The 20051-nt window shown below is 45.7% G+C and overlaps 1 protein-coding gene across 4 annotated transcripts in view; it reads right to left on the bottom strand.

The window, feature by feature from the left end:
• Window positions 1–20051, bottom strand: part of LOC137370309 (urea transporter 2-like) — a 118424-nt gene that overhangs the window by 82080 nt on the left and 16293 nt on the right. Inside the window, exons 2-3 of one of the 4 annotated variants that reach the window (XM_068032696.1) lie at window positions 14534–14591; window positions 14201–14345 (exon numbers count right to left, since the gene is read on the bottom strand). In XM_068032696.1, the coding sequence (XP_067888797.1) occupies window positions 14201–14345; window positions 14534–14557 (169 nt within the window). In that variant the 5' untranslated portion in view covers window positions 14558–14591. The remainder of the gene's footprint in view (window positions 1–14200; window positions 14346–14533; window positions 14592–20051) is intronic. The other 3 variants (XM_068032701.1, XM_068032691.1, XM_068032695.1) reach the window with 3 other exon arrangements.

The raw sequence follows: 20051 nt of genomic DNA, 5'->3' as shown, positions 1-20051 counted from the left end.
AATGCCCACCAACATGAGAGTATCTGCACAGGTGCAGAATGTGCTAGGCTGTTGTGACGCTGTCTCCGCTGATGGGGACTCCTCCTCATTTGGTCCTGGACCCTCGTGCTGGTCCCACGTCTGCTGCTGGACCTGCGGAAGAGACAAGAGTGAAAGGAGGGTGCGGGAGATTTAGATGAAGTATATAAAATTATGAGGGGTCAAGATAGAGTGGATAGGAAGTTCCTATTCTCCTTGGTTGAGGGGTCCATAACCAGAGGGCATAGGTTTAGGGTAAGAGGTAGGAGGTTTAGAAGGGATTCGAGGGGAGTTTTTTTATCCAGAGGTTGATGGTGTCTGGAACTCTCTGCCTGACAGGGTGGTAGAGGCAGAAACCCTCATAACATTTAAAAAGTATTTGGATATGCACTTGAAGTGCCGTAACCTACATGGCTACAGAACAAGAGTTGAAAAGTGGTATTAGGCTGGATTTTGTTTTATTCATTTCATGGGATATGGGCATTGCTGGCGAGGACAGCATTTGTTGCCCGTCCCTAATTGCCCTTGAGAAGGTTGTGGTGAGCTGCCTTCTTGAACCGCTGCTGTCCATGTGGTGTGGGTACACCCACAGTGCTGATAGGAAGGGAGTTCCAGGATTTTGATCTGGTGACAGTGAAGGAACAGTGACATATTTCCAAGTCAGGATGGCTTGGAGGGGAACCTGCAGGCGGTGGTGCTCTCACGCATCTACTGCCCTATTCCTCCTAGGTGGTAGTGGTCGCAGGTTTGGAAGGTGCTGTTGAAGGAGACTTGGTGAGTTGCTGCAGTACATCTTGCAGATGGTACACACTGATGCCACTGTGCATTGGTGGTGGAGGGAGTGAATGTTTAAGGTGGTGGATGGAGTCAGGCAGGCTGTTTTGTCCCGGATGGTGCCAAGCTTCCTGAGTGTTGTTGGAGCTGCACTCATCCAGGAAAGTGGTTGGAGTCGCACTCCTGACTTGTGCCTTGTAGATGGTGGACAAGCTTTGGAGAGTCGGGAAGTGAGTTACTCGCCGCAGAATTCCCAGCCTCTGACCTACTCTTGTAGCTACAGTATTTATATTGCTGGTCAAGTTACCTTTCTGGTCAATGGTAACCCCCAGGATGTTGATAGTGCAGGAATCAGTGATGGTAATGCCATTGAATGTCAAGGGGAGATGGTTAGATTCTTTTTTATTGGAGATTGTCATTGCCTGGCACTTGTGTGGCATGAATGTCAGTTGCCACTTATCAGCCCAAGCCTGAATGCTGTCCAGGTCTTGCAGAATATAGCCAGCGGCTGCTTCAGTATCTGAGGAGTTGCGAATGATACTGAACATCGTACGATCATCAGCAAAATCCCCACATCTGACCTTATGATTGAAGGAAGGTCATTGATGAAGCAGCTGAAGATGGTTGGGCCTAGGACATTACACTGAGGAACGTCTGCAATTATATCCTGAGACTGAGATGATTGACCTCCGACAACCACAGTCATCTTTCTTTGTACTAGGTACGACTCCAACCAGTGAACAGTTCTCCCCGTGATTCCTGTTGACTTCAATTTTTCTAGGGCTCCTTGATGCTACACTTGGTCAAATGCTGCTTTGATATCCAGGGCAGTCACTCTCACCTCACCTATTTGTTGGGCGGTGTAGACACAATTGCCGAATGGCCTCCTTCAGTGCTGTAAATTTCTGTGAGTGATGTTAACATGTTGTGCTTTCAATCAACAACTGTTGCCTGTCCTTGACCTGGAGCTTCCTGTGTTCATTAGGGCCCAGAAGAGTGTCATAGTTCGTACTCGTCAGGGGATTGATACCCACATCCATCGTGTTACTCACTCTCTATGGGATCCCGATTGCTTCCTCCTCCATCGGGGTCGCTCCGGCTATGAATGCCACACCACCTCCAGTTCTTCCCTGCTCCCTTGCATTGTGAGTGTGCTTCTATTGCAAACACATACATACACAGTGTCACTCATCTCACATAGGCCCGCAGCATTCATCATCCCATGCCAGCCTCCATGTGGAGCACCGCATCACTGGGAGGTCCTTTGCAAGCAGCCATTCAGTCTTGGCAATGCAGTATTCAACTTTGACTGAGCATGGGCCTCCTGTGTGAGGCTGCTCTGTGTCTCACTGTGCCCGATGCATGGGTTGACGACATGGACTCTCATCTCATGGGTGCCATTTATGACCCACAGGGACGTGAATATGCAATGAAGAATGCCACTCACCTTGCCAGACCACACTAGGTCATTGAAATGCTTGCAGCACTGCAACCATGTACAAGTGACAACCTTGTGGCTACTTCTTCAGCCACCTCCAGCCATACCCTCTTTGTGAGGCTTGCTGGCCTCCTCCTCCCGTCCAATGGGAAGAGCACCTCTCTCCGTTCCCTCGCTGCCTGCAGGAGCACTTCCAGGGAGGGATCACTGAACCTCCTCGAGAACCGCGTTAGGGAACTGGAGCTGGAGCTGGATGAACTTCGGATCATTCGGGAGGCGGAGGAGGTTATTGAGAGGAGTTATGGGGAGGTAGTCACACCTCAGGTAAAAGAAGTAGGTAGATGGGTTACCGTCAGGGGAAGGAGAGGGAACCAGCAGGCAGTGCAGGGATCCCCTGTGGCCGTTTCCCTCAACAACAGGTATACCGTTTTGGATACTGTTGCGGGGGACGACTTACCAGGGGTAAGCAATGGGGTACAGGTATCTGGCACAGAGTCTGTCCCTGTTGCTCAGAAGGGAAGGGGGAAGAGGAGCAGAGCATTAATCATTGGGGACTCCATAGTTAGGGGAACAGATAGGAGGTTCTGTGGGAACGAGAGAGACTCACGGTTGGTATGTTGCCTCCCAGGTGCCAGGGTTCGTGATGTCTCGGATCGTGTTTTTGGGATCCTTAAAGGGGAGGGGGAGCAGCCCCAAGTCGTGGTCCACATAGGCACCAACAACATAGGTAGGAAGAGATATGGGGATTTAAGACAGAAATTCAGGGTGGAAGCTTAGAGCAAGAACAAACACAGTTGTTATCTCTGGGTTGTTGCCCGTGCCACGTGATAGCGAAGCGAGGAATAGGGAGAGAGAGGAGTTGAACACGTGGCTGCAGGGATGGTGCAGGAGGGAGGGTTTTGGTTTCCTGGATAATTGGGGCTCTTTCTGGGGTAGGTGGGACCTCTACAAACAGGATAGTCTTCACCTGAACCAGAGGGGTACCAATATCCTGGGGGGGAGATTTGCTAGTGCTCTTCGGGGGGGTTTAAACTAATTCAGCAGGGGAATGGAAACCTAAATTGTAGTGCCAGTGTACAGGATGTTGAGAGTAGTGAGGTCAGGGATATGGTTACAAGGACGCAAGAGGGCACTGGCAAGCAAGAACCTGGTTTAAAGTGTGTCTACTTCAACGCCAGGAGCATCCGGAATAAGGTGGGTGAGCTTGCAGCATGGGTTGGTACCTGGGATCTCGATGCAGTGGCCATTTCGGAGACATGGGTAGAGCAGGGGCAGGAATGGATGTTGCAGGTTCCGGGATTTAGATGTTTCAGTAAGAACAGAGAAGATGGTAAAAGAGGGGGGGGTGTGGCATTGTTAATCAAGGAGAGTATTACAGCGACAGAAAGGACGTTTGAGGACTCGTCTACTGAGGTAGTATGGGCCGAGGTTAGAAACAGGAGAGGTGAGGTTACCCTGTTGGGAGTCTTTTATAGACCTCCAAACAGTTCCAGAGATGTAGAGGAAAGGATAGCGAAGATGATTCTCGACAGGGGCGAGAGTAACAGGGTAGTTGTTATGGGGGACTTTAACTTTCCAAATATCGACTGGAAATACTATAGTTCGAGTACTTTAGATGGGGAGGTAGTCACACCTCAGGTAAAAGAAGTAGGTAGATGGGTTACCGTCCAGTTTTTGTCCAGTGTGTGCAGGAGGGTTTTCTGACACAGTATGTAGACAGGCCAACCAGGGGTGATGCCACATTGGATTTGGTACTGGGAAACAGGTGTTAGATTTAGATGTAGGTGAGCACTTTGGTGATAGTGATCACAATTCGGTTAGGTTTACCTTAGCGATGGGCAGGGACAGGTATATACCGCAGGGCAAAAATTATTGCTGGGGGAAAGGAAATTATGATGCGATTAGGCAAGATTTAGGATGCGTAGGATGGGGAAGGAAACTGCAGGGGATGGGAACAATCGAAATGTGGAGTTTATTCAAGGAGCAGCTACTGCGTGTCCTTGATAAGTATGTACCTGTGAGGCAGGGAGGAAGTTGTCGAGCGAGGGAGCCGTGGTTTACTAAAGAAGTTGAAGCGCTTGTCAAGAGGAAGAAGAAGGCTTATGTTAGGATGAGACGTGAAGGCTCAGTTAGGGCGCTTGAGAGCTACAAGCTGGCCAGGAAGGATCTAAAGGGAGAGCTAAGAAGAGCAAGGAGAGGACACGAGAAGTCATTGGCGGATAGGATCAGGGAAAACCCTAAGGCTTTCTATAGGTATATCAGGAATAAAAGAATGACGAGAGTTAGATTAGGGCCAATCAAGGATAGTAGTGGGAAGTTGTGTGTGGAATCAGAGGAGATAGGGGAAGTGTTAAATGAATATTTTGCGTCAGTATTTACAGTAGAGAAAGAAAATGTTGTTGAGGAGAATACTGAGATTCAGGCTACTAGGCTAGATGGGATCGAGGTTCACAAGGAGGAGGTGTTATCAATTTTGGAAAGTGTGAAAATAGATAAGTCCCCTGGGCCAGATGGGATTTACCCTAGGATTCTCTGGGAAGCCAGGGAGGTGATTGCAGAGCCTTTGTCCTTGATCTTTATGTCGTCATTGTCGACAGGAATAGTGCTGGAAGACTGGAGGATAGCAAATGTCCCCTTGTTCAAGAAGGGGAGTAGAGACAGCCCTGGTAATTATAGACCTGTGAGCCTTACTTCGGTTGTGGGTAAAATGTTGGAAAAGGTTATAAGAGACAGGATTTATAATCATCTTGAAAAGAATAAGTTCATTAGCGATAGTCAGCACAGTTTTGTGACGGGTAGGTCGTGCCTCACAAACCTTATTGAGTTTTTCGAGAAGGTGACCAAACAGGTGGATGAGGGCAAAGCAGTGGATGTGGTGTATATGGATTTCAGTAAGGCGTTTGATAAGGTTCCCCACGGTAGGCTATTGCAGAAAATACGGAAGTATGGGGTTGAAGGTGATTTAGAGCTTTGGATCAGAAATTGGCGAGCTGAAAGAAGACAGAGGGTGGTGGTTGATGGCAAATGTTCATCTTGGAGTTTAGTTACTAGTGGCGTACCGCAAGGATCTGTTTTGGGGCCACTGCTGTTTGTCATTTTTATAAATGACTTGGAAGAGGGTGTAGAAGGGTGGGTTAGTAAATTTGCGGATGACACGAAGGTCGGTGGAGTTGTGGATAGTGCCGAAGGATGTTGTAGGGTACAGAGGGACATAGATAGGCTGCAGAGCTGGGCTGAGAGATGGCAAATGGAGTTTAATGCGGAAAAATGCGAGGTGATTCACTTTGGAAGGAGTAACAGGAATGCAGAGTACTGGGCTAATGGGAAGATTCTTGGTAGTGTAGATGAACAGAGAGATCTTGGTGTCCAGGTGCATAAATCCCTGAAGGTTGCTACCCAGGTTAATAGGGCTGTCAAGAAGGCATATGGTGTGTTAGCTTTTATTAGTAGGGGGATCGAGTTTCGGAGCCACGAGGTCATGCTGCAGCTGTACAAAACTCTGGTGAGACCGCACCTGGAGTATTGCGTGCAGTTCTGGTCACCGCATTATAGGAAGGATGTGGAAGCTATGGAAAGGGTGCAGAGGAGATTTACTAGGATGTTGCCTGGTATGGAGGGAAGGTCTTACGAGGAAAGGCTGAGGGACTTGAGGTTGTTTTCGTTGGAGAGAAGGAGGAGGAGAGGTGACTTAATAGAGACATATAAGATAATCAGAGGGTTAGATAGGGTGGATAGTGAGCGTCTTTTTCCTCGGATGGTGATGGCAAACACGAGGGGACATAGCTTCAAGTTGAGAGGTGATAGATATAGGACAGATGTCAGAGGTAGTTTCTTTACTCAGAGAGTAGTAAGGGCGTGGAACGCCCTGCCTGCAGCAGTAGTAGACTCGCCAACTTTAAGGGCATTTAAATGGTCATTGGATAGACATATGGATGAAAATGGAATAGTGTAGGTCAGATGGTTTCACAGGTCGGCGCAACATCGAGGGCCGAAGGGCCTGTACTGCGCTGTAATGTTCTAATTCTAAAAAAACCTCGGTGTAGCCCTTCCTCTGACTCCAACCATTCCTGCTCAGCCTCCCTTGTTCTGCACCCCTTTCAATGCCCTTTTTGTGTGCAACCTGTAGGAAGGCTGCTGAGTTCCCTTAAAATATAACGCCTGCCTTTGAACTGCCGGAACTTCCTCCCACCTGCTACTTGTTATTGGCCGGGTTTCCCCCTGCCTGTTGTTAATTGGCTGCAGACAGCAAAATCCCTGTGTATGCCCAGTCACCCACCCATGTGGCCGCTCGACCCTAATTGAGCCCCGACCCTGGGACTTCATCTGTTCTGATAAAATTTGGCCCTATTATTCTATGATCGGGGCTTCTCCAAAAACATCTGTCCTCACTCTTTCATTGTTTAATTTTGGCTGGTGAGTTTCCATAGTCCCAGTATTATCAAAATATGTGTGGATGCAAGGACTTCAATGAGACAAATAGATTAATGGCAGATTTAGATATGATGGGAAAATTGGCTCAGTAGATATTATTCAATGCAGATAAATAGAGTATTGTTCACAGGGTAGGGCCAACTCGAAGCATATGTACATGATGCAACAGGGCATAGATAGGCTAGCAGAATGGGCAGGCAAGTGTGGATGGAATTTAACAGAGAGAAGTGTGAGGTGATGCATTTTGTCAGAAGGGATAGAGAGAGGCCATATAGATGTAATGGCACAGTTCTAAAGAGTGCACAGAGACAGAGAGACCTGGGGTTCATGTGCACAGATCTTTGAAGGTGGCAGGACATATTGAAAGAGTAGTTGGCCAAACATACGGGATCTTGGGCTTCATAAATAGAGACGTTGAGTATAAAAGCAGGGAAGTTATGCTGAACCTTTATAAAGCTGTGGTTAGGTCCCAACTGGAGTATTGCATCAGTTTTGGTCACCACACTTTAGGAAGGATGTGAGGGTCCTTGAGAGTGTGCAGAGGAGATTTACCAGAATTATTCCAGAGATAAAGGATTTTTGCTGCAAGGTTAGGTTGGAGAAGCTGGGGTTGTTCTTCTTGGATTGAGGGGAGATTTGATAGTGGTGTATAAGATTATGACAGGTTTAGCTAGGGTAGATAAAGATAAGCTGTTCACATTAGCTGTTTGTACAAGGACTAGAGGACACAGATTTAAAGTTTTGGGCAAGAGATGCAGAGGGGATGTGAGGAAGGACTTTTTTTACCCAGCGAGTGGTGATGACCTGGAACTCGATGCCTACAAGAGTGGTGGAAGCGGAGACTATCAATGATTTCTAAAGGAAGTTACATGGGCACTTGAGGGAAATAAACTTGCAAGGCTATGGGGTTAGGATGGGGGAATGGGACCGACTGGATTGCTTTACAGAGAGCCGGCATGAACTCGATAGGCCGAATGGCCTCCTCTGTCATAAGGACTCCATGACTCTATCTAATTTTAGCCAGAGAATCACCTACAATAGCTTATCTTCCCGCTGCCACACCATTACCTGTGGAGTCTCCAATCCTTGGTCTCCTATTTCTCATCTACATGCTGCCTCTCGGTGACATCATCCAAAAACTCAGCGCCAGTTTCTACATGTACGCTAACGACACTCAGCTCTACCTCACCACCAGCTCTCTTGATTCTGCCACTGTTTCTAAATTACCAGACTGCTTGTCTGACATCCAGTACTGAAGGAGCAGAAGTTTCCTACAGTTAAATATTGTAAGACCAAAGCCATTTAATAAAGTGCTACATAACAGGTTTGTTAGCAAAGCTAGAGCCCATGGAATAAATGGGATGATAACAGCATGGATACAAAATTGGCTGAGTGGCAGGAAACAGAGAATAACTGTGAATGGTTATTTTCCAGACTGGAGGAAAGTATACAGTTGGGTTCCCCAGGGGTCGGTCTTGGGACCTCTGCTTTTCGTGATATTACTGACCTAGAGTTGGGTGTACAGGGCACAATTTCAAAATTTGCAGATGACACAAAACTTGGAAATATTGGAAACTGTGAGGAGGATAGTGATAAACTTCAAGAGGACATAGACAGGCTAGTGGAATGGGTGGACAAGTGGCAGATGAAATTTAATGCAGAAATGCATGAAGTGATTCATTTTGGTAGGAAGAATGAGGAGAGGCAATATAAAATATAGGGTTCTATTCTAAAGGGGGTGCAGGAGCAGAGGGACCTGGGGGTATACGTGCACAAATCATTGAAGGTTGCAGGGCAGGTTGAGAAAGTGGTTAAGAAAACATATGGGATCCTTGGCTATATAAATAGGGGCATAGAGTACAAAAACAAGGAGGTTATGATAAACCTGTATAAAACACTGGTTCGGTCTCAACTGGAATATTGTGTCCAGTTCTGGGCCCACACTTTCAGAAAGATGGGAAGGCATTAGAGAGGGTGCAGAAAAGATTCACGAGAATGGTTCCAGGGATGAGGAACTTCAGTTACATGGATAGGGTGGAGAATCTCCTAGGAGAAGAGAAGATTAAGAGGAGATTTGACAGAAGTGTTCAAAATCATGAGGGGTCTGGACAGAGTCGATAGGGAGAAACTGTTCCCATTGGCCGAAGGGTCCAGAACCAGAGGACACCAATTTAAGGTAATGGGCAAAAGAAGCAACAGCAACATGAAGGAAAAGTTTTTAATGGAGCAAATGGTTCGGATCTAGAGTGCACTGCCTGAGAATGTGATGGAGGTAGATTCAATTGAGGCCTTTAAAAGAGAATTGGATAATTATCTGAAGAGAAAAAATTTGCACGGCTATGGGCGAAGGGCAGGGGAGTGGGACTAGGTGAGTTGCTGTTGCTGAGAGCTGGCACAGACACGACGGGCTGATAGCCCCCTCTGTGCTCTAATCATTCTATGATTTTATGATTCATTGTTTTTAGTCCCTGCTCCAAACTGCAATCACTAGCCATCAACTCCATACCGCTCCCTGGCAACTGTCTGAGTCTAAACCAGAATGTAAACAAACCTTGGTGTCATACGCAACCCCAAGATTAGCTTCCGACCACATATTCACGCCATCACTAAGACCGCCTATTTCAAACTCTGTAACATCTCCCAACTCCATCCTTGCCTCAGCTCATCTCTTGCTGAAGACTTTGTTACTTCTAGACTTGACGAATCCAATGCACCCTGACTGACCTCCCAGGTTCTACCCTCCATAAACCTGAAGCCATCCAAAACTCTATGACTAGTGTCCTAACTTGCACCGAGTCCTCTTCACCCATCACCCCTGTGCTCTCTGAGCTACACTGGTGCCCAGTTAAGCAATGCCTTGATTTCAACATTCTCATCCTTGCTTTCAAATCCCTCCATGGCCATACCCTCCATACTTCTGTAATTTCCCCCAGCTGAACAGCCTTCCGAGATCTCTACACTCCTCCAAATCTGGCCTCTTGAGCATCCCTAATTTTAATTGCTCCACCATTGGCAGCCATGCTTCAGCTGCCTTGGCCATAAGCTCTGGAATTTACCCCCTAAACCTCTCTGCTTCCCTACCTCTCTTAAGATGGTTGTTAAAACCTATGTCTTTGACCAAACTCTAGGTTACCTGTCCTAATATGTCCTTCGTGGCTTGGTGTCAAATTTTGCTTTGTAACACTCCTGTGAAGCGCCTTGGGACTTTTTTTATTCTTTCATGGGATGTGAGCATTGCTGGCAAGGTCAACATTTTTTGCCCATCCCTAATTGCCTTTGAGAAGGTGGTGGTGAGCTGCCTTCTTGAACCAATGCAGTCTATGTGGTGTAGGTACACCCACAGTGCTGTTAGGGAGGGTTTTCCAAGTTTTTGACCCAGCGACAGTGAAGGAATGGTGATGTGGTTCCAAGTCAGGATGGTGTGTGGCTTAAGGGAGAACCTGCAGGTGGTGGTGTCCCCATGCCTCCGTTGCCTTCGTCCTTTTAAGTGGTAGAGGTCGCGGGTTTGGAAGATGCTGTCAAAGGAGCCTTGATGCGTTACTGGAGTGCATCTTGTAGATGGTACGCAATGCTGCCACTGTGCACTGGTGGTGGAGGGAGTGAATGTTTAAGGTGGTGGATGGGGGGGAGCCGATCAAGTGGGCTGCTTTGTCCTGGATGGTGTTGAGCTGCCTGAGTGTTGTTGGAGCTGCACCCATCCAGGTAAGTGGAGAGTATTCCATTACATTCCTGACTTGTGCCTTGTAGATGGTGGGAAATTTTATTACATTAAATGTGCTCTATAAATGTAAGTTGGAGTTGTAAATTGGCTTCGGGGTTTTTTTATTTTACTTTGCCTCGTGCAGGAGATTGCATGACTGTGAGTTTGTGGAGTGGGTGGAATGGGGATCATTGTGTCATCTGCTCCCACCTATGTAACATCGCCTGTATCTGTCCCTGCCTCTGTCCCTGCCTCAGCTTAGCTACTGCAGAAATAATCTTCCATTCTTTTGCTACCTCCAGTCTCAACTATTCCAGTGATCTCCTGGGTTGGCTTCACATCTTTCACCTGTAATGTTGTGTAGTGGTGACCTCGCCTTAAAGTAACTTTACCCTTAAGATACCAGGCCACTGATGTAACTGATGATGTCATCATATATACTCACATACATATATATATATACATATATATATATATATATATAAAATATTTATATGCAGGAGACACCATCTTGAGAGCGACACTGAGCACGTGGCCTGCAGACAGAGCATACACAGCAGAATGGACAAGACCGGACCTAAGTAACGTGTAGAGTTCATACTGTGTAAATAGTTAAGGCAATAAAGAGTATTGTGTTGAACCTGAATATCAAGCCTGCATTTATCCCTATGAAGGCTCACTGATTTGCTTAACAACTCTACATAAAAAGTAGCACAGCACAACACTACACCACCTTCCATAGATTTGAGCTTATCCAAACTCTGCTGCCCATATTCTAACCAGCAGCAAGTCCCATTCACCCATCGCTCCTACATTGCCTCCTGCTCCACCAACACCTCAATTTTAAAATTCTCATGCTTGTGTTTAAATCTGTCTGTGGCCTTGTGCTTCCCTATCTCTATAACCTCCTTCAGCCCTACAATCCTCCAAGAATCTGCAATTATCCAAGTGGATTCTTGAACATCCCCATTTCCTTTGCCACACCATTGGTGGCTGTGCCTTCAGCCATCTGGGCCTTCAGCTCTGTAATTTCCTCCAAAACCTTTTTATCTCCTCCTCCAAAACTTTCCTTAAAATCTACCTCTTTGACCAAATGTTTAGTCACCTGTCCTAATATCTCCCTCTTTGACTTGCTGGCAATTTTTGGTTTATTATGCTCTGTGAAGCATCTTGGGACATTTTTATTTAAAGATACAGCACTGAAACAGGCCCTTTGGCCCACCAAGTTTGTGCCAACCATCAACTACCCATTTATACTAATCCTACATTAATCCCATGTTCCTACCACATCCCCACCTTCCCTTAATTCCCCTACCTATACTGGGAGCAATTTACAATGGCTAATTTACCTATCAACCTGCAAGTTTTTGGCTATGGAAGGAAACCGGAGCACCCGGCAGAAACCCACACGGTCACAGGGAGAACTTGCAAACTCCACACAGGCAGTACCCAGAATCGAACTCAGGTCACTGGAGCTGTGAGGCTGCGGTGCTAACCACTGCGCCACTGTGCCAGCCCTAAATAAAGGACGATCAGTATTATGCAATGAGAAAGGGCTAATTAATAATCTTGTTGTAAAAGAACTTTTAGGGATGAGTGATCATAATATGATAGAATTTTACATTATGTTTGAAAGTGAGGTAGTTTAACAAACGAAATTATGAAGGGAAAATTGGCTGAGTTGGATTGGGAAAATACAATAAAAGGTATGAGAGTGCATAGACAATGGAGAGTCTTCAAATAATTATTACATAGTTTTACAGTAACTATACATTCCTTAAAGGCACAAAAACTCCAAAGATAAAGGCAGTCAACCGTGGATAACAAAGAAAGTTAAGGATAGTATAAGATTAAAAGAAAAGGCCTATAAAGTTGCCAGAGATAGTAGTAAAGCTGAGGATTGGGAGGATTTTAGAATACAACAAAGTAGGATGAAGAAACTGATAAAGAAAGGGAGAATAGAATATGAATGTCACTGAGCAAAAAACATAAAAACAGACTGTACAAGCTTCTATAGGTATATAAAAATGAAACGTTTGGTTAAGACAAATGGGGGCCCATTACAGGCAGAGTCAGGAGACTTTATAATGGGGAATAGCGAAATGGCATAGAAGCTAAATGATTACTTTGTGTCTGTCTTCGCTGAGGAAGATACAAAAAAGCTCCCAGAATTAGAGATCCAAGGGATGAGCAGGAATGAGGAATTGAATCCTACCTTAAAGATGCTATATAAATGTAAGTTGTTGTTGTTAGTATGGAAGACTGATAAACGTTGAACTGAAAATTTATAGACAGCAAAATGAAAGAGCAGAAGAAAGTCTGGAGCAAGAAATGTCATTTAGTTCATCAAGCACTTTCCACACATCATGTGCAATCTGTTTATCTTTGATTCTATCCAAATCATTTCATCTCTGGAAAAACAATTCTGTAAAGTCTCCCTGTTCCTAAGCAAAACTGTGGACTGATCTAACTATCATCCTAAATTATTTATTTGTGACCATGTCCATGGCCTGACATTTCCAACTCTCAGCAGTTCAGGCACTAACACATTCTACATAACATTCAATAATCACCAAATGTACTTACCCCTAACACGCTCAATCCTGTTTCTAACCAGATAGCCTTCAAACTATTCTGAAGATGTTTATTGACAAGGTAATAACTGCTTTTTTTAGCATATCTATTGTGCATATACAAATATATATTAATATGGTTTACTGGTCCCTCTTTGCTGACGATGCTGCATTAACATCTCACACTGAAGAATGTCTGCAGAGACTCATCGACAGGATTGCGGCTGCCTGCCGCAACGAATTTGGCCTAACCATCAGCCTCAAGAAAACGAACATCATGGGACAGGACATCAGAAATGCTCCATCCATCAATATCGGCGACCACGCTCTGGAAGTGGTTCAAGAGTTCACCTACCTAGGCTCAACTATCACCAGTAACCTGTCTCTCGATACATAAATCAACAAGCGCATGGGAAAGGCTTCCACTGCGATGTCCAGACTGGCCAAGAGAGTGTGGGAAGATGGCGCACTGACATGGAACACAAAGTTCGAGTGTATCAAGCCTGTGTCCTCAGTACCTTGCTCTATGGCAGCGAGGCCTGGACAACGTATGTCAGCCAAGAGCAACGTCTCAATTCATTCCATCTTCGCTGCCTCTGGAGAATCCTTGGCATCAGGTGGCAGGACCGTATCTCCAACACAGAAGTCCTCGAGGCGGCCAACATCCCCAGCTTATACACACTACTGAGATAGCGGCGCTTGAGATGGCTTGGCCATGTGAGCCGCATGGAAGATGGCAGGATCCCCAAGGACACATTGCATAGCGAGCTCGTCACTGGTATCAGACCCACCGGCCGTCCATGTCTCCGCTTTAAAGACGTCTGCAAACGCGACATGCAATCCTCTGACATTGATCACAAGTCATGGGAGTCAGTTGCCAGTGATCGCCAGAGCTGGCGGACAGTCATAAAGGCGGGCCTAAAGTGTGGCAAGTTGAAGAGACTTAGCTGTTGGCAGGAAAAAAGACAGAAGCGCAAGGGGAGAGCCAACTATGTAACAGCCCCGACAAGCAATTTTATCTGCAGCGCCTGTGGAAGACTCTATCACTCTAGAATTGGCCTTTATAGCCACTCCAGGCGCTGCTTCACAAACCACTGACCACCTCCAGGCGCTTACCCATTGTCTCTCGAGACAAAGAGGCCAAAGAAGAAGAAGAAGTCCCTCTGATGTGATTCACTGTTTTCTTTCACCCACCAGCTATTTGAAAATATTTTTTTACCATGTTGACATGTTTCACTTTAAATAAGTTTACACATATTCACTTACCTTTGAGCCAGGAACCAAACTCTCTCATATCACCAGACAAATAGCCAATTCTTTTGAAAAAAGTTTCCTTGAGATTATCTGGTTTCAGAGTTGATATTTCTTCAACCATTCCTGTTTTCTTCTGCTCCATGAATGGATTCTGCTCCTCATAGAATTAAAAGAAAATCAAGCTGCTTTTCGTTCTTTGAAATCAAAATCAAAACTAAACCATGATTGCATTTTGATGTTTCTGTACATATCAAGTATTTGCTTCATAACAAAAGCCTAGAAATAAATCTGACTCAAATAAATCCATCTACTTTAAATGCAAGGCAGATGCAAAGTTACACATACCTGTGTAGTTTCAGATTCAAACATTCAAAATGTACTTCTCTTCACTGGTTGAAGTAAACTGCAAGAAAAGGACTAATGCTTTTATGTTGCAGAAGTGCATTATATGTAAGATTTGAAAGCAGATTATAATCAAGATTGTCATGCTGGTTTGAACAATTTTATTTAATGAGCTTGTAATTGCATTGCCTAGGGGATTCTGCACATGTACTGAATATTTTACTTTCCTATCGATCAATAAATTACTTATGAAAAATTTACTGAAATTAGTTATTTGGGACAATGGAAAGTTACGGTGGCTTTGGTCCAGGGACCAACTAAATGTTTGCTTTATTTCCAAGTCCCTGATAGATCATCAGAAACCTTCACCTTATCAATTAGATAAACTACTTAGCAGGTTTAACCCATCACCTTAGTAGTAATCCATTTTTCCTGATAGACCAGAAATAACTTGCATTTATCTCGTACCTTTCATGTCCTCAAGGCATTCTAAAGTTCTCCATAGCCAATGGAGTGCTTTTGAAGTGTAATCACCATTATAAAGTAAGCAAGCAATCAATTTGCCCACAATGGTGGGTGAATTTTTCTTTGGCAAAAGTGCAAAATGGACGATTTTACACCGCACCTGATTTTAATTTCACCAACTTAGCTTCAAAAGGGTTCTACAATCACCAATGAGATTAATGACCACGTAATATATTTTAGTGGTGGTGGCTGAGGTATAAATGTTGGTTAGGACAGCTCTGCTGCTCTTCTTCAAATAACGGCTCTTTTACATCCATCTGAGAAGGCAGACGGGATCAGAGTTTAACACCTCTGATAATACAGCATTCCTCAGTACTACACTGAAGTATCAGCATAGATTAGGTGCTCATGTTTTTGGTGTGGCACTTGAATCTACAATATTCTGACTCAGAGAGCGAGAGATAAGAGTGCTCCCACTGAGACCAGGCTAACAATGACCTAGAATTTCGTTTGACTTTCTATCATGGTACCAACATAATTTCACTGGAAGTGTGGTGGAAACCCCTTATACACACATAAACAGCAAAGTTACTGCAGCGCAGTGGTTGAAAGTTTGAGGAACTTCAGGGCCTAGGAGCAGCAAGATCATGACTGATAATAGCCAATAATCACTTGCCAGATGCATATCCTATCCTCCTCAATGTGATAATTCATTTAGGTTACCTGCAGCCAAACAATAAAGGCCCTTGGCACTGAAGTCACCCTGTCTTTATCATTTCTGTTATTTATCTTTATTTGTAAATTTTGTCATCTTCTTAATCTCACTGCTGTTTGTTATCATTTCTTCATTCCCTGCAGTTATTTACTCTCAATTAGTGTTCTAAGTATTCTAAACTACTTATGAATATTTTGACAAATGTCGATATTTGAGCTGCAATTTTGATGTTTACTTTGATGGATTGAGATTGTTGGGTTTGCATAATGAGTGTCAGATTGGCTCAGTTTTTACCACCTATGCCTTTATGTCAGAATGTTGAGAGTTCAAGCCTATTCTAGGATCTGCAAGTATAATTACGCTGAAACTACAGGGTAGTACTGAAGGTGCAATCTTTCAAATGAGATAGTAAATGCTGGACCTGCTCACAGCAAGGAGGCCAACAACAGGTGGAGAAACAGAAAGTTTGAAAAGTCTTTGGTGGGGTCCTCACAGCCTCCCAAACCCAGAGGACAACTGCCACAGGTATCTCAGCTGTCAGAACAGGGGAATCAGCAGCCAACCTCTAGCTCCACTGAAGCCAGAGGGGTAGAACCATGACAGGGTAATAGGAAAAGCATTTGTATTTGAACAAGGATGTTTAACTTGGGTGTTCAACATTGTGTTAAATTTTCATTTCTATGCTCAATGTTCACCAATCATAAACTTTTTTTCAAAGCTCCATTGTCCCGTCCTCCCCATTGTTATTTGACGCCTGCCAAATGGCCTTCAGCCTTGAGGAAAATGGTATGACAAGATTAGAAGATGAGCAATGGGTGTCAGTGAGAGGGATGAATCAGTGACTTTGGGACTGCTTTGTGCTGGGGCAGGGGGTGAGCACAGTCGGTTCAGAATTGATGTGCCAGGTGGCTTGACTTTCTTCGATTAGATAACACATGCCTGAATGAGTCCATCCTGGGCAACCCATCAGCTAAGTGAGTGGCTGTAGGTACCCTGGCTCTTCCTCCTGTTGCTCCTCCTCTTCGTCCTCCTCCTCCGATGATGCAGAGCAGTCATCACCTTCCTCCTCCTGCATCTCTAGTCCTCTGTTGCTAAGCTATGTTGTGCAGGGTGCAACACATCACTATCATTCTGGAAACTCTTACTGATGCATGGCCCCAGATCTGTTCAGGCATTGGAATTACATGTGTAGCATCCTGATGGCTTGCTCAATGACCACTCTTGTGCTCATGTGGCTCTGCTGTACCTTTCCTTTCCAACAATGATGGGGTTGTTCACAGGCATCATCAGCCACATCCTTGGAGGGTAGTCCTTGTCTCCAAGGAACCAACCTTTGACTCTGCTTAGAGGTGCAAATATCTGTGGGATACTTGGCTGGTGCAGAATGAAGGCTACATGGCAGCTTTCTGGGTACCTCATGCAGACATGGATAATAATCTTTCGGTGGTTGCAGACCAGTTAATTATTAATGGAGTGGAATCCCTTTTGGTTGATGAATACTGATGCTTCACCTGAGGGCTTCTTGATTGTGCACTCCCTGGTGTTATGAACATGTTTATATTTTTAAAAGTTTAAGATGGAGTCTGAGAAGTCAGGTGACCTCACATCAACTTGGCTTAAGGACAAGACAGAAATTTTGGTTACCAGGACAAAAGAGAACACAAAACAAAGACTTTTTTTTGACAAACAGAGACTTCAGGGGGTAACACCTGAAGAACAATGGGTTTCACCCTCCCAGACTTTCAAACAGCTGAGCAGAAACCACAGAGGTGAAAGTATCTGCCCTGGTGGAAGGTGCAGGAGAGTCATGGAATGATGCATCCTATGGCTGCAGTTCCTCCTCAGAGATTGACAGCTGTCCTTCTACTGTGTCTCCTGCAGATGCTGACCTGCATGAGAGAACACAAACATTTGTGTGTTAGGCTGTGCAGATCTCGTTATGCCAACCATACGTGATGTGGGTCTCCAGAGTTGAGCTGTATGTCAGTGGAAGATAATCCTCACTCTCTTGCGCAGAGACTCCAGTCTCTCCATCTGATATTGAGCGGCTGCCCTGGGTCCCTTCCAATTCTAATGCCTCTTCCTCTGCTGTGAAGAGAGGCTGAAGATCTGGGCTGTCACTGCCAGTCTGGGCTGTCTCCTCCAGTTATGGTCCCTCTTGTCCTGTAAGTGGAAAAGGGGAGATAGTCATACCGCGCAGAGAGATCAACATGACAGGTCCGCTAGTGTTAGCCCCTCGTCCCCTACTAGGGTATCACATATAATTCATGCTCCTGTCCGTTCTCAGGGAAGTTAATGAAAGTTGTGAAAGGAGGTGGCCTGTGGCTGAGATACAGCCATGCATCTGTCAGGATGTGGTAATGCCTAGCCCCCTCTGTCAGCACCATTGTAGTGCCTCCCTCCCCATGTCCCGCTTCCTCCTGCTTAGCCACTTGCAATCACTGAAAAAGAGCAGTCACCTTGGCAGAATGAAGTAGGTCGTTGATCCTCTTGTGGCACTGCACCCATGTCTCGGGGGGTGACCCCACGGTTGCTGACCTGCTCAGCGATCTCCATCCACGCTTGCTTGGTCAGGCAGGAGACCTCTTCTTGCCATCGCTGAGGAGGAGGACTTCCCTCCTTTCCCTTGCAGCCTGGAGGAGAATCTGAAGCGAGGTATCATCAAATCATGGGGCCACCCTGTGTCTTGCTTCTTCCATCCTGCAGGGTCCACTTCTGGGTGGGGGGGTGGGGGGTGGTGTAGGTGTTGGAGGTCCAGAGTCACTGCAACACGGGTCTCAGTTGTGAAGAGCTAGCAGTAAATGAGTCCAAGGCATCAATGGAAGCAGGGCTGGCAGGGCTTTAAATATGGTGCCAGCACCTGCTTTGGAGTCATTCGACGCCATATTCAGCATCTTGCATCCCGCCATGCCACATGATTGAACTGGTTCCATGACTCATTATGCAAAGTGGCAGCCCGCCGCGTGATCACAGTCGGCCAGCCGCCCAAGTGACTAGCGGGAACACTTCCAGGTCTGCCGCTGGGACCTGCGATGGGCTCACTAAATCCAGCCCCCATACCTGTAGACATAGTCAGAGCAGCAAATTCAAGGGCCCTCCCATTCCGACTGGCTTCATCAGTAGCGAAGCGAACGCAAATGGTGACCCTGGCAAACATGGCATCGGTCACCTGGGAGATGCACTCATTGGGAGATGATTGGGAATTCTACAGATGTCACCAGCAGATCCCTGGAATGAGCCAGAGGCAAAGAAATTCAGGGCTGAGATGACCTTGACCACCACTGGCAATGCGTGCTCACCTGGTCCACTTGGCAGGAGACCTTTTTTCAGGAGGTTGTAAATGTCACCAATGACCTGACATTAACATCTGAGCCTCCTGAGGCACTGCTGCTCAACCATGTCCAGAAGGCTAATCCTCTGCCTGTATACCCTCTGTATTGGGATATCACCTCCTGTGAGCTGGAGATCTGTGCTCATCCCCTCTGTCCTGTGGAGCAGCAGGTGGCTGAGGAGAAGACTACTGCTGCTGCTCCTGCTGGTACTGCACCTACTGTTGGTGTTGCTGGTGCTGCTCCTCTCGTTTCTTATCAGAGGTTCAAGGTAGAGGTGCAGAAGCGACTGTTGTGCAGGCTGACAGCTGGCAAAAAATTCCAAGGTCGCAGAAATGACTTCCCGAGTCTTGGAAATCACCTCCAAAGCAGTGAAAGCACACACTCAGAACAAGTTCTGTGAGCCAAAGCCTTTCACTTCGGCAAATAAGCAGCTGTCAGATCTTTGTACTTAAAGGTGTTCCAGCCTGTCAGTTGCTCGGCCCAGTCAATCCCCGTTGTTCTCTTGTCTTGTTTTACCTGACGAGTTCCAGGAAATCTGGGAAACCTGTGCACTGACAGTTAAAGCCACAATCCAGGGTTAGAAATTGTGCTCAATTGCCTTTTAGAATATGGTAATCGCAGACCTGCCTGTCCTGGGGTTTCCCAGGCGCTACCAAATATGTTTACATTAAATGTGTAAGTCGATAAGTTCCTGCCAGCTTCCCGACACACTGGCATTTTTTGCTCTTGTAAGCTGCTATTCACACAGACACCCACCCATCCTGGCAGGGTAAACACCCCCCAATAAAAGAATAACAATATATGTACAAGCAAGGATGATGTGTGACCAAGAGAGGGTAAGTGTTGGTGTTCCCTTGACATTACTGCTTTTGTCTTTATTGATTTTAGAGTTTGTGGGGATTGGAGGTTGTATTGCAGTAAATAAGGGGATGAAATGCGATATAAATGCAAGTTCTTAATTTGAAGTGGAGTGACTCTTGTTCTGTCAGTAAACATGACAGATATTTTG

Source organism: Heterodontus francisci, chromosome 1, assembly GCF_036365525.1.
Source record: "Heterodontus francisci isolate sHetFra1 chromosome 1, sHetFra1.hap1, whole genome shotgun sequence".
Classification (NCBI taxonomy): domain Eukaryota; kingdom Metazoa; phylum Chordata; class Chondrichthyes; order Heterodontiformes; family Heterodontidae; genus Heterodontus; species Heterodontus francisci.
The sequence above is the reverse complement of the archived record's forward strand: the minus strand, read 5'-3'. Positions and strand labels throughout refer to the sequence as shown.